Source organism: Carassius auratus, chromosome 10 (assembly GCF_003368295.1).
Source record: "Carassius auratus strain Wakin chromosome 10, ASM336829v1, whole genome shotgun sequence".
NCBI classification, from domain to species: domain Eukaryota; kingdom Metazoa; phylum Chordata; class Actinopteri; order Cypriniformes; family Cyprinidae; genus Carassius; species Carassius auratus.
In genome coordinates this window covers 3,531,533-3,548,151 of record NC_039252.1, presented here as the reverse complement: position 1 = coordinate 3,548,151, position 16,619 = coordinate 3,531,533, and the positions used below count along the sequence as shown (strand labels likewise).

General features: G+C 37.8%; 1 protein-coding gene across 2 annotated transcripts in view; it reads right to left on the bottom strand.

The window, feature by feature from the left end:
- Nucleotides 1-16,294, bottom strand: part of epha5 (EPH receptor A5) — an 82,287-nt gene extending 65,993 nt beyond the window's left edge. The window contains exons 1-3 of one of the 2 annotated variants that reach the window (XM_026273227.1): nucleotides 15,979-16,294; nucleotides 12,376-12,440; nucleotides 1,660-2,323 (exon numbers count right to left, since the gene is read on the bottom strand). In XM_026273227.1, the coding sequence (XP_026129012.1) occupies nucleotides 1,660-2,323; nucleotides 12,376-12,440; nucleotides 15,979-16,063 (814 nt within the window). In that variant the 5' untranslated portion in view covers nucleotides 16,064-16,294. The remainder of the gene's footprint in view (nucleotides 1-1,659; nucleotides 2,324-12,375; nucleotides 12,441-15,978) is intronic. The other variant, XM_026273228.1, reaches the window with a different exon arrangement.
- Nucleotides 16,295-16,619: the final 325 nt, after the last annotated feature.

Here is a 16,619-nt window from a genome sequence, read left to right as displayed (position 1 = left end):
TCCTCATGCAAGCTCAACAACAACAACAAAAAGTAGTAATGTATTTTAATCCATGCAAAGTGCATTATATTACAAGTCTTGGAAAGTTATACAATAGGTTTATCAAAGGAACAGCTTGGAATATAAGTTATAATAAAGATGAATCCAAAACTGATTTAGACATAACCGAACTAAAGAATGACTGCCCTATGAATTTTCAGTTTCTGAGATGAAGCAAGACACCACTTAGTAAGATGAGCTACCCATGTGTTCGCATTTCAGGAAGAATGGTGCAGAAAGCAAAAGCATATTTCACAGGGAATTAAAATCAAAAAGTGACGATCAAAGACTCTGGTGCCTAAAGAATCCAAAGTTAGGATGCAAAATAGTTCTATCATCTTAACCTGATGCTTCCGAGGAAAGACAAAAATAATAAAGTATTTGGAGTAGCACTAGATTTTGTGATTTTTTTTTTGTTTGTTTGTTTGTTTGCATTACCTTTATGTACATTTTACTTGTTGTGATTGGATTTTCACACTTGTACTGTCATTACAGAAGTCGTATAATGGATATTGCAAAGATACAGACATAAGCCATTCAAAATCCCATCCACAATGTATACTAATAACAACGGCTAAAAAAACCTATTACAAGTATTTATTTGACAATATAACAAATCAAATCAAGGCTGATTTCTTCCATAATGTCTCTTTGAATAATTAATACTTTTTGTGTGTGTTTTAGTAACTCATTATTATATATATATTTTTTTTATTTACAAAAATTTACAAAATTCTCCTGTTTTTATTTAATGTTGTCATTCATTCATTCATTCATTCAAGCAGGCAGCTCTTTCAATGATGTATTGCAGAACATCTGTCAAATTTGAGTTTTCTTTGTCATTCCAGCCTGAAAACAGTCATTTTGCATAGACACAAAGAATGGCAACAATTTATATATATATTAAAATAAATGTTTACTAAGAAACAAATACAAACTGAACCGTTATGGATTGATTTTGGTGGAGTTTCCTCGAACAAACCGAGCCCCGCCTACAGTCTCTAAAACAAAACTTTCCTGTCAAACCTTGAAAACATTTCCTTTCAGAAGTTAATATTTGCGAGGCACAAATATTTGTGCACACAATTCACATGATTTTCAGACTCTCTGAATGTAAGTTTGTTACAGAGTAAATGGTGTTATATCAAACAATAAACTCTACAATATCCGACATGAAGTGGGCTGCCATCCAGTTAGATTCATTGTACTGTTCAATCTGCCTGTCATTCTTATGCTTTCTGACAGCTATTACACTACCAAACCACTTCTACCATTTCCTCAATGATTATCGCCGCCTCTCAGCACTGAGTCACGTAAATCCATCTAACCATCTTGAGAAAGTATCTTGAAAACCTGCCGAGTGCTCTCAAGTAGCTTAAATATGCACACAACCATTATAAACATCTCAAATTTAAACTCTGTCTGCCATAATACATGAGAAACGCAAAGCGTAAAATTACTAGATTGTGAAATGAACGTCACAGTCTGCCCACGCCACACAAAGAGGTCAGGTTCTCATCAGCGTGTGTGACATTCAGAGACGCAGTTCAAGGGGATACGTCACACATGTGTGGCATCGGCAGTGCTCGCATTTGCATAATAATGAAGATGTTCACCAACCTTGACAGGAGCCATTAACTTCCTCATGGCCCGCCTGGCACATGCACCTCCCAATGGGCACCAGCCACTCCCCCTCCGCACTGCAATGCATTCTGGGAAGTTCATCAGCTTCCGAGTTGTTGACACAGGTCCCTGACACCTCCAGAAGCTGGGAGGAATCTGCCCCGGTTATAGTATCCGGGAATAGGGCCAAATTCCTGACAACAAAAGGACACTTTTTGTAGAAGACTCGGACGGACACGAGCGCGATACATGCGCCCAGGTCTTGGAAAGCCAGGTAGAAGCCTTTTTTGGTCAACGGACCCAGATCGCGAACTTCCGTGTTCAACTTCAAGACTCTGTCTCCGAGATCAAGCTCTGTGAAACTCTCGTCGGCCGCGATGGTGTCGATCTTCGTGTACTGGCTTTCCCGAATATTTCTCCTCTCCTCGTCGTTGGTTTCGTAATAGTAGACGTTGAAAGTCTCTTTGCAAGTGCCCAGACCTCCAGGGAGACTGTTGCAGTCCCGTAGAGTGAACTTGAGCTCCACGAACACTCTCTGAGCACCTTGGTTTAAGATGAGGTCCGTCTGCAACCAGTTGTTCTGGTTGTGCTCCATCACCTTACACACCTGGTACGTGTGGATGGGCGCATAGTTCTCGTCCACCTCTCCGATTTCTTCCCACTAAAAAAACAAGGAGAGAAAGAGAGAAATTTTTCATTCATTTTAGGGGCTTCTGTTTGAGAGGACGGTTCACACTGCAGTTCTTGATGCCCAACTCTGATTTGTTAATTACATGTTGTTGTTGGTGGTGTTTTTTTTTTTTTTTTTTTGGTCTGATGAGCATCTTACATCTTCTTTTAAAAGTGACCTGTATCTGATATCTGCATTTGCACTATACAATTGGCAAAACAACCCAGGGTGGATGTCTGAGAGGTCTGGGAAATAAAACCAGCCTAATTACTGTTCAAAATTAGCCCAATTGCATTTTTTGTGGTTGCCCCTCGTCTACATCGAAATAGAAGGGTTAGATCACTTTAACCCATGGCACCAGAGTAAAGGTAGCCCAGTTCTGTGGGAAAACTGCAGACTTGGCCCAGAAAAATGCCCAACTGCATTGACATAATTTGCTACCATCACTTTTTCAATGACATACAATTCACATTCTATGGAATATCTGTCCGTTTACATGGCATTATGCACACATCCAGATTTATTCATATCATATTTATCTCTACATGATTATGTATTGTAAATGGGGCCAAAAAGAGGATCACAAGTTGGGACTCAAACTGTAGACAGTTAAAGTGCTGTTTCCACTATATGTCAAAAAACTTTCCACGAGGCCACGGCTCTGACAAAAACACTTCTGACTGAACCTTCTGTGTAGAAGAAGAGTGGTTTCCAGTCCTAGACCTGATGTATCCCCAACATTTTTCCCAAATTCAAACTCTTCTTGACCTACTCATTAGCTTGTTAGTTTAGGCAAATTTTTTCAGCTTTTTGGCCATTCATTTTACAACATATTTTTTTTCTTTTTTTCTTTTTTTTTGGAGCCTGAGAAAACAAACTTTTGGTTTTGTAAAGTGCAGTTTTTGAAAACAATGCCATCGTTGAAAGCGATGAATTTGTGAAAACGGAGACATCATGCGCATGAGTATTATGTGTTCATTCTAAAGGTTTGTACACAGTAAAGTAGATTTACAGTACTTTACAAAGTGAGATTGCCACCTACTGGCCTGGCATGAATATTACAGTGTTGTCTACACACAAAACTTTCAAAACTGAAAAACATTTCCATTTTTAGTACAATCACATTCATGTAATTGCACCCCGAGACCTGAAAAGGGTGTGTGAGATTAGAGTAGTTTGGCGTAGCCAGATCTTCAGACTTAGCTGATACTGATAAGCGCTCAATGTCACTGGTGTAAACAAAATGGCTTTCTTCTTCCATAAGGGGGTTTGGCATCATGGCATGGCACAGTGTTTCCAATTTTGTGTGCCTTATGCATCTGACGTTCAGCCAACAGTCTGTGGGTGTGATGTCTGAGGCTGAGACTAGATAAAAATGACATTCAAAATGACTACTGCTGGGAGAACTCCATACAGGAACAGGGTTGGCAACCACCATAGAAGTGGACAGATACAGGTCCACATTTAGGTGAAGTAATGACCGTCAGACAGTGCGTGCTTGGAAGAGGGGTGCATTGAGGGCATACTTTTATTATGCCCGCTAAGAGTGCGCTCACCCATCTGAATCATGAAATGACAAATGCTACACCCTGCGGTCCAGTAGACTTCATGGACATGTCATTTGGGTCAAGTACACTCTGGGAATTATATATGAAAAAATATTCAGTGGCTGATGCAATATTAGTGGAACTGTATGTTTCTTCAACCATGAACTTTTATAACCTATTTTTTTTTTTTTTTTTTTTTTTTTTTTTTTTTTGGTAAAGTGGGATATTTGTGCAAACATTTTTTTTTTGTTTTTATAAAATATTTTTTATATTAAATATATCAATATTAAATATATTTCCACACATATTGTAAAAAATACACCTTTATTGGAATTTTCAATGTCATATTTTATTCACAAGTTATGTTTACCTTGATTCTTTGCATCACACACCACATGAAGTTTTTCTCACACATAGCATGTTTCATTCATCCCATGCATGCTTTTTACAAACACAGTAGACTACTTTAGGGGGAACACAATTTCAAATAATTGTAATTTTCTAATAAAATATTTATAATTTTATCAAATAATTGCTGGCTGCATGGGTGAGCATAAGAGACTTATGTTTGATAATGCTTTTTTCAGGAAAAGTCAAGTGTAAAACAATAATCTCTGTACATATAAGGCATGTTAAAGTAGAGGAACACACACACACACACAACCATAAAAATTCAGCCAGTAAAATTCCATTAAACACTATGAGTACATATGTTGGGGAATGTTCTGCATGTGTACTGTAACATAATAGTACAGCAATCCTTAAAGCAGATTGTGGCACATTCACACACCACAACTGCCACATTTAACAAAATATGGCTGTATGCTTTGCTGTCCACAGAGATGCTCAATAACAATACATCAGGTGGCAGAGTGATTGGAAAAACAATCTTCCAGCTATAATCTACGCAGTCAGGAGGCTTGTAACATGGCAGTTAACAAAGCAAGACCTCAGAATGCACCCAGAGGGCCCAAGCGGCCCTTCAGCACTCTTCAAACGTACAGTCAGTGACCAGAGAGACCCCCCCAAGGCCTCATATTACCTCTGCCTGACGTTCTCTGAATGTCAGCGATTGTGAGCTGTGTGGACACTAGAAGAACTGAAGTCTGGACCGCGGGGAGTCATTCAGTGTGTGCGAACAGTCTTGCAGTTCACACACAGAAAATGCACTGCCTATACTTAGCATGACTTAAGGTGTAATCACCCTGCACTTTTCATTCCAATGACTGTCATTCATATGCATGCGAAGGAGAGCGGAAACCCCAGTTCATGCAAAGTTGTTTTGAATCTTGCTAAGCTCTAAAGTTCAAGACTGGTCAACTTTGACGTGTGAATTTGTATCATTTGAAACTGTGTGACCAACAAAAGATCGATAGTTGTAATAATTAAAAGAACATAAATGTTAAACTGCTTTGCTGCAGGAAAGTGGAGGAGATTGTATGCTTGTACATTTTGGATTTAATATTTTCTGTTATGTGTTTATTTTTTTTTAAGAGAGACTTCAGAGTGTGACGTCGTTTCACAATCGTTTCAGCGTCTGACGAAATGATGCATGCTCAAATCTAGTGTGAGCAAGGCTTTGTTGCTAGAAGGTGTACAAATAATGAAGTGCTAGATAGGCAGTAATTTTAGTTAATATGGAAATGGCATAACTGCTTCAATTTGTACAACAAAATTCATCAAACAAGGGGCCTTGTTAGTGCATGTGGCTCAGTCATAGTTGAAAAACATGGTCACTTCAGTATACTTTCAAAAAAGAGTATTTGTGTATTATGTAAATAAGAATACACTTAATGTGAACTGAATGTAATGGTTTGAAGCACTTAACTGCATGTTAATTGCAATTAAATAAGAATGCATTATAGTTCAAATTTATATTAAATCCACTTAAGTAGAACATAAGTACAATTAAAATTTAAAATTATAATGACATCTTTTGTCTATTGAAATATAGTTAAGATGGACTGCTGAATGTACTGACAAGCATTTATGGTAAACTAAAATATGCTTTACCAACACAGTCTCACTCCAACTCATCATATATTGATGCTTGGTCAGGACACCTTTGTAATGCTCAATTTACCCTTTTAGCGAACATTTTCCAAGCATTTTTCCAGTTGTTTGTCTTAATTTAATTGTTTTCATGCATTTGAAATAAAAAAAAAAACAAATGAATAATTTTATATAAATTAATACTTTCATTGTAGCGTAACCCCACCCCATACCCTAAACCTACCCACTTCTGAACAATATAAAACACGTAACAGGCACATAAAAGTACAGTCACAGGTATTTATTGCAAAAACCAACCATAAACCAATAGTATTGCCCAATATATAATTTTGCATATTGACGTTAAGGGTTTCTTATTTAAAGCAATGGAGCACCCTGCACGTCGTAAAATGATGCTAAAGGGGTACCCTGTGTGTCAAAAAGTGTCGCCAAAGTGCCCTGCGCAAGCGTCAACATGTGACGAGTTGGAGTGAGATCGTGTTGGCTTTAATGTCATTTCTATTGAAACCCATGTCATTTATTAAAATATGTTTGAAGTTGCAATTTAGTGCATTTAAAATATAGTAACATTTAATGCAATATCACACAACACTATAGTTCTAGTTATAGTATAATCAAGTGATTTGCATTTGCTTTACTATGTTACTTTTTCACTTTTTAATCTACGTTGAAGAAGAAAAAAAATGACGTCAGTACAAATTGAAGAAATTGTCATGAAATATACTCTATATACTCATATACTCTAAGTACACATAAGTAGCCTTATTTATTTATTTATTTATCAGATATGCCCATATTTAATGTAAGTACAGTACACTACAAGTGCATATTCAATGCATCTAAGCACTTCATTTTCATAAGCATTTATAGTTCATAATCTACTCCATTTGTTAAAATATTCAGTACATAGAGCACACGTTAGCAGTTACTGCTAAATATTAACAAGATTTTAACTAAGAAATAAGTATCTGTAAAGCATGGTCTATTTAAAGCACATTCAGTAGTTAATCAGTTTTATGAACCATTCAACATTTAGTCAGGTATAAAGTCTCTCAAATGGGTTCAAAGTCATTCTGCAACTAAGAAACCTATGGTTTGCTTAATTTATTCATTGTGTCCAATAACTTATAATATTGTCATGGAATTATTTATATACCTGTATACTCCTTTGTTTATTTCATAAAATTTCAACATTAATGTCAAAGTCACAGCTTAAGCACATCTCATTTGAAAAACTGAACCATAAATCCATTTCCCTGTACCATTACCACTCTTCCCTTTTCTCTTCCTCGCGTTCAGCAATCAAAGGACATTCACGGAGCATTTTAATTTCATTCCAATCAGCCAAACGTCCATATTACAATATGAATTTTACTCGAGGTGATCATATACAGCAAAGGGCCAAATGGTGATGCATCAGGACCAGAATAAATCAGAAAAGTGTGTATCACAGATTTCTCCAATATGAGTCAGTGTGGCCACGATCTGGTAAATTGCATTGGCAAAGCTGCAATTTAGGGAAAGCTGCCACTTGAAATAAAAATGGGCCTGTGCGAATTTGGATCATGAAGATATCCAAGGGCGTTTGGATATTCGTTTCAACCTCTCATATGAAAATACATTACTAACACCAGGCACTCTGGGAAGACAACATTTCTGACACATGGATGAAGACGAATAGATAATTCAAAAAGGCTTTCATTACAAACGCCACATTGAGAAGGGATATTGCACGGGGATGGGTGTCACATCTGTGTAGTGCTAACATGAATCATATCAAGCCAAAGATTGAAATGGCACACCTGGACAACAGCCTGGTGTATTTGGTATGCTAGTGGCTATGCTAGTGCATGCTAATGGAGACCATTTATTAAAAATCAGATGATCCATAACCAATTGATTGATTCAAAGGCGCTTCATTGCCATGCACAAAAATTGCATTAGCTTGTTTTTAAAAATACCAGAAGATGAACAAATGTCTTATGCATTTGGAAGGACACGACTTTGGGTAACTAATGGCATACGTTTTATATTTGGATGGACTATCCCTTCAACAACAGCAGTCAGTGGTGTCCATATCCAGTATATACTATTATGTGTCAGAAATAGTCTAAAAAACCAAATAAAAAATAACCATATAATTTATTTTTCTCTTTGCTCGTTCACTTGTCAGGCCTTTCTGCGCACAAATTTCTGTGAACCATCATCATTCAAACTCTCTTTCATACCGTCCCCTACTGAGACCCTCTCCATTTTCTCATTCTCTCGGTCTAAATCCTTCCCTCTGCTGTACCAGCACACTTATTTACCAATGCGTTCTGCTCCTAAAACCCTAGATTCTCCCAGTGTGAGTTAGCGTGTGCTATAAGCATGCATTTACCCATAAACCCAAGCTCCCAGAGCACTTCCTCCTCGGCTTAATACTGGCGAGCAAGTACGACACACTGCCTTTCAAAAAAGAACCCATCATTACCCACAAATCACCATTACCCAGCCATCCCTGTCATTGCCGCCCAGAGTCCACAGGGGGCGGAGCCAAACATGACTGACAGGCTGGGTTGAAAACAGCTCCCTGCTATGATTCTGTCTGAATGTCTTTGCGTGAGAGTGTGGTGGGACATGTGAATGTGACTTTTCAGGGTGGGTGGAGAGGCTCTTCTGTTGAGCATCACGTCAATGCGTTTTTCCCCTTCGGTAAGAGACAGCGGTGTGAGCCAGAGGTGCCCTAGGCCTGCACAAAGCCCGGATTTAGCTGAGCTCCTGTAAACCGCTCCGTTGACTTGGCAAATCTGGGCCGCTCTGACAGCGGTTAAAGCAGCATGAAGCCAGGGTTGAAAACAAACAAACCGGGGAGAAAAGATAAACGCTGGCGTTTTGTGATGTACCTGCAAGTACAGATTGCTGATTGTAGATCCAAAAGCCTTTGAGTCTTCAGAAACCAGCATTTGACCCAATTGCGTTACCGACATAAATCATGCAAACAAGAATTTAAACTGTTGTTATTGAACAGCTCCGTTCCAAAATCCATATAGTGAGCTGTCTATTCAGACAGCATTTTAGGGAACACTAAACTTTGTTCTGGGGTGAACAGTCATTTTAAAAGAAAATGAATGAATGAATGAATGACTTGAAAAATCAATGAAAATTTTACATATTAACAACTGTTTGATCAAACTTTGACACATATTGCATTATACAGTCCCTCCAGAAAAACGTGATTATGCAATCACCTGATTTAATGCATAATCAGCCAAAGGCCACATAGTTATGCAGGGTCACATTTTTTCAAATACGGCGCTCTTTTGCTGCATAAATTGCCGATTTCAGAAAGCAAAATATGCGGGGCTAGCATGATTTCATAATCCCTGTATTTTCGTTGCAAAAACTCACATATATATTAGCAGGAAGTTGAAAAAATGTTGCGTTTTCTACACACAACACTCACACTTGTCCCCCTATTGCCATGGGAACCTTATGAAGTGACGTAATTACGTGACGTGAACATCACCTGCAAACTGCGCGGTGAAATCAGGGTGAAACTTGAAGCGTGCAAATCATTCTTATTTGCCAACAAAAATAAGCGCAAAAGAACGCGCGAAGCAGTTTCCTGATTTGTTACATGAAAGTGGAGACAAATTATATTGCGAGAACTTGCGAAAACTGCGGTTTGATGAAATAGAGAAAAAAGGTGATTCCCCCAACACCCCCTTCTCACTAGGCTACTAACACCGTTGTAGTTTCATTCAGAAGTTGATGCAACTTCACAGTTGTAAGATTGCACTTTTTTGTTACAGAACAGTACCAAAAACTTACAGTTGTAATTATATTAGTAGTATGTAAAATAACTTAAGAGATTGCAACTTAAATATTCTGGGATTTAGTATGCTCGCTTATCATAGGAAGTAATAAGAAATTACTCTTTACATAAAGGTAGTAGCCTAGTGAGAAAAAGGTGTTGGGGGAATCACCTTTTTTTCTCTTTTTTCATCAAACCACAGTTTTTGCAAGTTCACGCAAATTCATCGCATGAAATTGCAAAAATATCCTGCATATTCCATCGCATTTTTTTAAGACAACGTGCCACAAAAATCAAGGATTTTTGCCCGCAACAATCACAAAAAAAATCCGTGTTTTTCTAGAGGGACTGATTATAGCAATTCTAGTTAACATCTCAGGCTTGCTGACATAATCTCAGATGGCACATGTCACCCTTGAGTAATTTGAACATCTAATAATAGAGCAAAAATCATTCAATCTCAATAGCCATTGAGGAGGATGTGAAAAGCCCTCTGCCGTATTTGACATTGATTTATCGCTCTTCAGATTCCACGTCATATACAGGATATCACACGAGGATGTTTGCATTTCCATCTGAGAGGAGGGATAATCATCTCCTTTAACAGGTGTTATCCAGCGCGCCTGGAGACTTTGGCATCTATTGTCGGCCCGTATTGTTGCATTGGAGGGCAGGTGCAGGTAAGCACAATGCAAGCGCTCTTTTTTACCATCACAACAGGAAACTGAATTAAGCTATAACTGCACACTGTCAACACTGGACGCAGACCACGGCTGGATAACAATAAAGGCCTCTAAAAAGCAGCTGGGATGAACGAGCTGATATTGAGAACGGAGAAATCACAACGTTTGCACAGTCCAAAAGCAAACACACTTTTCTAATCAAAATCTCAAAATCCAAAACTAGAAGTGAGAGCTGGGTCAGTGCTAAAGGTGTCCAATAGTAACCATCTGCAATAATACCATAATGGTTGTGTTGATAATTGAGCTGACTTTATCGAGTATAGTTCTCACTCACTTTGAAAAAAAAAAAAAAAAGAAACGACAAAAACATGTCTTGAGAATCCAAATCATTGACTGCTTGAAGAAGCGTTGAGGATGCAATTAAAATGTCTTGATAATTTGAGTTATGAAAGCAAAAAAATATTCTTGTAAAGGTTTGCATTTTTGTATTTATATAGTTAAGTAACATCAAATTAGATTTTGTTTTATTTTTTTATTTTTATCTGTTTTGCTGTTGAAAATAGTTCCAAATAAAGCCAGAGAGGAACATTTGCATGTCTCAGAGCAATACCTAGTGATATTTTGATTGTCAATAACTCTTTTTTTTTTAATGATCCAATGAATCACTCATTAAGACAGGGACTTGCTGCCACCTACTGGTGTTATTTATTTGTCCATGACAGGCCTAAACCTCTGGAAGTCCGTTTTAGAAAAAAGAAGAAAAAGAAATAAAGAAGAAAGGTTTTTTTTTTTTTCTCCCAACTCTGATTTGTTTGGTAGTTACCACAAAAAAGTCACAATTGCAAGATTTAAACTTGCAGCTCTGAGAAATAAAGTTTGTAATTGACTTGACTTGAGTTGTGAGTTTTTATCTAACATTTTTGACTCTATAACTCACAAAGTACATGTTTATAACACAAACTATGTGTTATAAAGTCAGAAATGAGAGATATAAACTCGAAATTGTAAGAAAACAGACTTTTTGTCCCTCAGAATTGGACTTTCTAACTCACTACATATCTCCCAATTTTTACTCCATATATTGCAATTGTGACTTTTTTTTATGCAATTCTGAATAGCAAGCAATTGCGAATGAATATTCTCACAATTCTGAGAAAAGTCAGACAGTGAGGTATTTTTATTTAATTTAATTTTTTTGCTAAAATTGGGCTTCCATATAGACCAGTCATGGTACCAGCAGAAAAACAAAATCAGCACAATATTGTTTAATAATTTTAAAAAATACCAACAAACATTGAAAAAAAGATGTTTTTGTCAGTATTTCACAGCCCTAGTCGGTGCACTATTCTTGGAACGGCAAATACGGTGATGTCATGAAAAGAAGGTCACATGATGGTGTTGCTTTTTTTTGGGGGGGGGGGGGGGTGAAAACATTGTGATACTGACAGACCTGAAGCAAAACTGGGATATATATTTTCTTGTTCTATTCGAGTTTGTAGCTGCCTATTCCTGTCAGCTTGTCAAAAACAACCGAGATACTCAACACATGTTCCTTTTCTCCCGACACACCATTTCATGTACCTTCAGCTTTCTTCACTTTGGCATTCTCAATGGAAATCGGGATTCCAAAAACAGATATGTACATAAAGTTGGACATTTCTCGTTAAAATTCAACACATTGTTCAGTGGGTTTACCAGCTCGCTGGCTCAACAGAAATGAATCACACTCTAAGTGTCACAAAGAAATTAGAACAGCGGGTTTAGTGTGTCTTTGTGCCTCTTTTAGAACAAAAAAGGGCTTCCCCTTCTTCTCTGTTTGTCTCTGACCTCTCATAGTCCCTCTCTCTCTCTCTATCTCTCTCCGTGCTGCACTCTCCATGCTCTATTATTTTCCACTTTGAAACTGTCTTTTCTGCTGTTGAGGGAATCTGAGACCTTGAGATGTTCTCCTAAATCGGCTCTTAACTCAAAGTGTGGAGAGGCAGGACGATGTGTGGAACTCACCCCATTCTTCGGGTAGGCGACCCACCCCAGGTCACCAATGACAGAGCGAGAGTCCAGCAAGTTCACTGCGGGAGAACGAGAAACGGGGACAAATCAATGAACTGGAGTTGTAAAAGCAATATAGAAAGAGCATTTATATGCAGATCGCATATCACATTAGATTTATTCTTTATTACAACATCGTCTTACTCAGATCTTGTTTGTTTTTATAGATTTCAGTAGCACTTTATTTTACAGTGCTGTTGTTACATGCACTTAATTTTGTAATACATAATTACTACAACTATCCCTAAACCAAACTCTAACTATATAGTAAGTACATATTAATATAACATAGTAGTTACAATGTTATTACATTGTAACAATGGCACTATCTTCAATCACATAGTCACATAATCATATAGTTTTTTATCATTTTTTTTATCCCTTAATAACAATATAGTCTCAGTCTATTTGTTTTTTTATAGACATTTATAAGTAAAGCACATATGGATATAATGCAAATAGATTTTAAATTGAACATTTTATTAAACCTATTTAATCTGTGTCATTCAAAGTAAAATAAAATGAGTATATCAATTACATAAATCCAAAAATATATAACCCTTAAAATAAAAATGCATTTCTGTAAAATGTTTAAGATTATGCCAATTGTGTTTTATTTGTAACCGGTCCCTATTTTAATAAGGACTTGGGTCAGAAATAAATAATAAAGAAAATAAATAGTATGTCTTATGATTTGGGGGGGGGGGGAGATCCCCCTTCAAAATCAGTCAGGGACAGAAAATATTATGTATCCAGACACTTCACATCTGAATGCCTGCTAAAACAAATGAGATCACATGGGCTTGTTGCGATATTCATCTAAATGTTTCAGAACATAGCAGAAAATCATTTGAAAATACCCTATAGAAAATATAAAAGAACATGGAATAATATCTGTTGCATAATCTTTGACCTTGGTTAAATTGAGTGCACATTCTATGTGAGATGTCTATTAATCAAGCCCGTCTTTCTAGATTATTGTGCCAGTATTTGATAACCAGAGTAGGTCACAGGTTCTTTTTTATCTGCTGGAACCTTTTACGAACGAGTACCGCCGCGGCTAATTAGATGACCTTTACATTCACAGTCCAATCAGGGCTGCATTTTAATTTGACCTTGTGTTGATCAAAGGTTATGTGGCGAGACTGTTTCGCATGTGTGAGATGACTCACAATAGCAATATCATTTTGGGGATCAAAACAACAAGCTAATGATTAAAACACCAACACAAATGTCATAATAGAGCTAAAAAGGAAGATGTGAAGGGTAAAGATGTGTTCATCAAAACTTCTGATATATAAAGTACATATTTAGGATCATTTTCGCACTTCATGCCCTAATAAACAAGACCAACAGCTGAATGCGAATAATGGCTATTGATCTCAAATATTATGTAACCTCAAATTTGATAATGATTTGTGAGAACACCACTTGTGAAATCCACTTGTGTCCTATTTAAACGAGGTCTAAACGTGTTTCTTTTGAATGACAGACATCCACGTACATTGTCCTACTTAAACGGGAAAAAATATCCCGGGGAGAGTCGCATAAATCTAATTAGCAGGAAGAAAAGCAGTTCTGAACTAGATAAAAGAGAGGTTATGTCCATCCTTAGGCAAATACAAATGTCGAAAGAGGTGCGGATGTGTGGAAATCTAACTTCGGGAGGGGGGAAATACATTTCAAAACTAGAAAAAGAGCAACACTGAAGAAGAAGTGTATGGAAGAGTAGTACGTTGCAGAATATTTAACGGAAAATCGCCTTTCTGCTTTGGAAAACTCAAGGATAAACAGTCCGATCGTACTGTAACTGTAAATATTGTTAAAGTGCAGATTACAGCGGGTCGCAGCTCTCCGAATCGACAGGTTTGCTGTAATTCTAGCAGACTATCGCCGCTGTTGTGGTTTTGGAGTGGCCGTTGTCCTTGTCGTCTGCTGGGCCATTGTGCCAGTCTGTGTAGGCACCCGAGCGCCCTCCCCCATCCTGCTCTCATTTTTTATTGTGCCATCATCAGCGTACAATCAATCAACTCATCCCCACACTTGTCACCGCACTATCCATATGCTGACTCCTGCTCATTAGAATATTTACATATTCTATAGTCTGCGCACTTCAGCTCGAGTGATAAATCGGAACGCATCAATTTTACTCGCAGATCATTTGTTGACATTTCCCATGGCATCACCGGGTGAAATCTTTTTTTTTTTTTTTTTTTATGTAGCTACGCTAGTGAAAACGTCCAGTAAGGGTTTCACAGGAATACAGTTTTGTGTCCTGGGAAATAACGCTGTAAAATATGAAACATGATTTGTAGTCGGCGCCTGCTGTTCTCTGACCACTACAAAGCAAATTTAGGGAACTTTGATGAAGCCGTGTGTGTGTGCTTCCTTTGTCTTTACGCCTTTCATGCAAATGCAGCATCCCACGTGCACACATCAGCTCTCACAAAAAGAAGACATCATATTTTTACCAAAAGTGGCATTGTGGTCCAACGCAACAGATATTTTTGTATGCAAATTTAACTTTTGTAAATTAAAGGATGAAACCTTAAAGCCTTAACGAAGTTCCTCCATATATCTTTGTTTGTGTGTGCTGAGAAATCATATTATATATAGGCATTACATCTATCGTTTAATACCTGTGTCTTGAAAGATGGTGCTACAACAGGTCTTTAATAGACCGCTGAATTGATTCTTGTAAAGCTTGACGGTTGAGCTTCAGTGAATAGTGCTTTCAGTCTGATCTGAGCTGTGATTGTGAATGGACGTTCATACTGAACAATACTGAGCATCAAATATTTAAAGGGGACCCAGTGAACATGTTCAAAGGCAACGAAGCGATTCACAACATACTTTATGAATTCATGTTTTCAGTGAATGTGCGAGAGCGGATTGAGAGGTTTAGAAAGCACCTGGCTGTGGGAGTTTGGTGAACTGGAATCGCTGGTCTTCACCGGATCTTCTGCTCCATTAAACAGTCTGGTGTGAAATCATTGTTGGCTTTGTGGATAATATATTACGCAATGCTTCACATATGATATTTCATGCTGTGTGGAGAACATTTCTGTTGGAGAACCATCCACGTCATATGTCACAAAAACAGGCTACTACCTAATAAAACTAAATCTGACAGTTTTTGATGCATTTATTCTTCTCTAATGTTCTGTATTTGTTCTTGGTAAATTCTGCTCGTCTATGAAAAACAATGGTTCCATTAAAAACCAAACAGTTTCACAGTCTAATGCCATTTTAGAATCTTCAGTTCTAACAACTTCTTAAAATTGTTTTCTGGTCATTTAAAATAAATAAATAAATAAACACTATCGTGATAATGTAGCGAACTCGGAAACCATCGCACGGATCAAAGGGGTCTTTAATTTAACATTAAAAACTTTTTTAGTCTCCAACAACCAAATAGCAACCCAAGACCTCATGGAGCCAAAAACGGTTCATGATCTGAAGAGTGTTCTATGCTGAACCTTCTTCTCCGAGCGCAATCCGGTGATTGTCAACCATCAATCCCTGCAAACAGCACCGTTCCCGGATCCCGCGACTCACCTTCATTACCGGGGATGCAGAATGTCCTGAACGCGCCGAGACTGAAGACGCAAATCCAGGCGATGTAACTCCACCGTGAACGCATACTCGTCGACTGAAGAAACGTGCCGAGTGAATGAAAGTACCGGACTCACATCAGCACCGCGTCGATCCTTGGAGAGTTCCGGAGGACATGAGGCGCGCGGAACGAAGGTACGCGGGAGTAAAAGCGCATTTGCGCGGAGAGCGGTGAGTGTTGAAGCGCGCGGGTTTGAGACTCCCGGAGCTGTCAGACACCCACACAGCCGACAGCATGAAGAGGAGGAGGAGGAGTAAACGATCACAGCTCTCCAATAGACATCAAGCACTGCTCATGACTCCAGACTCATCCAGACTAATGAAGGTGTAAGTCAGACGAATCATGCGAAAAATGACAGCTATGCGCACATTGTGTTCAGTCGTATATTATATTGATTGTGTTGGATTGATATTACACTGAAATTCCCCTATAATACGAGTAATGAAGCAACACTTTCTATTAAGTCTGTATGCTATATAATATGATATAATCCCATGTAAAATGTATTGAGGTAAAGATGATAGACTCATTAAGTATATCCTGTACCTAAATATAGTTTCATAACAAAAAATCATAATGCATT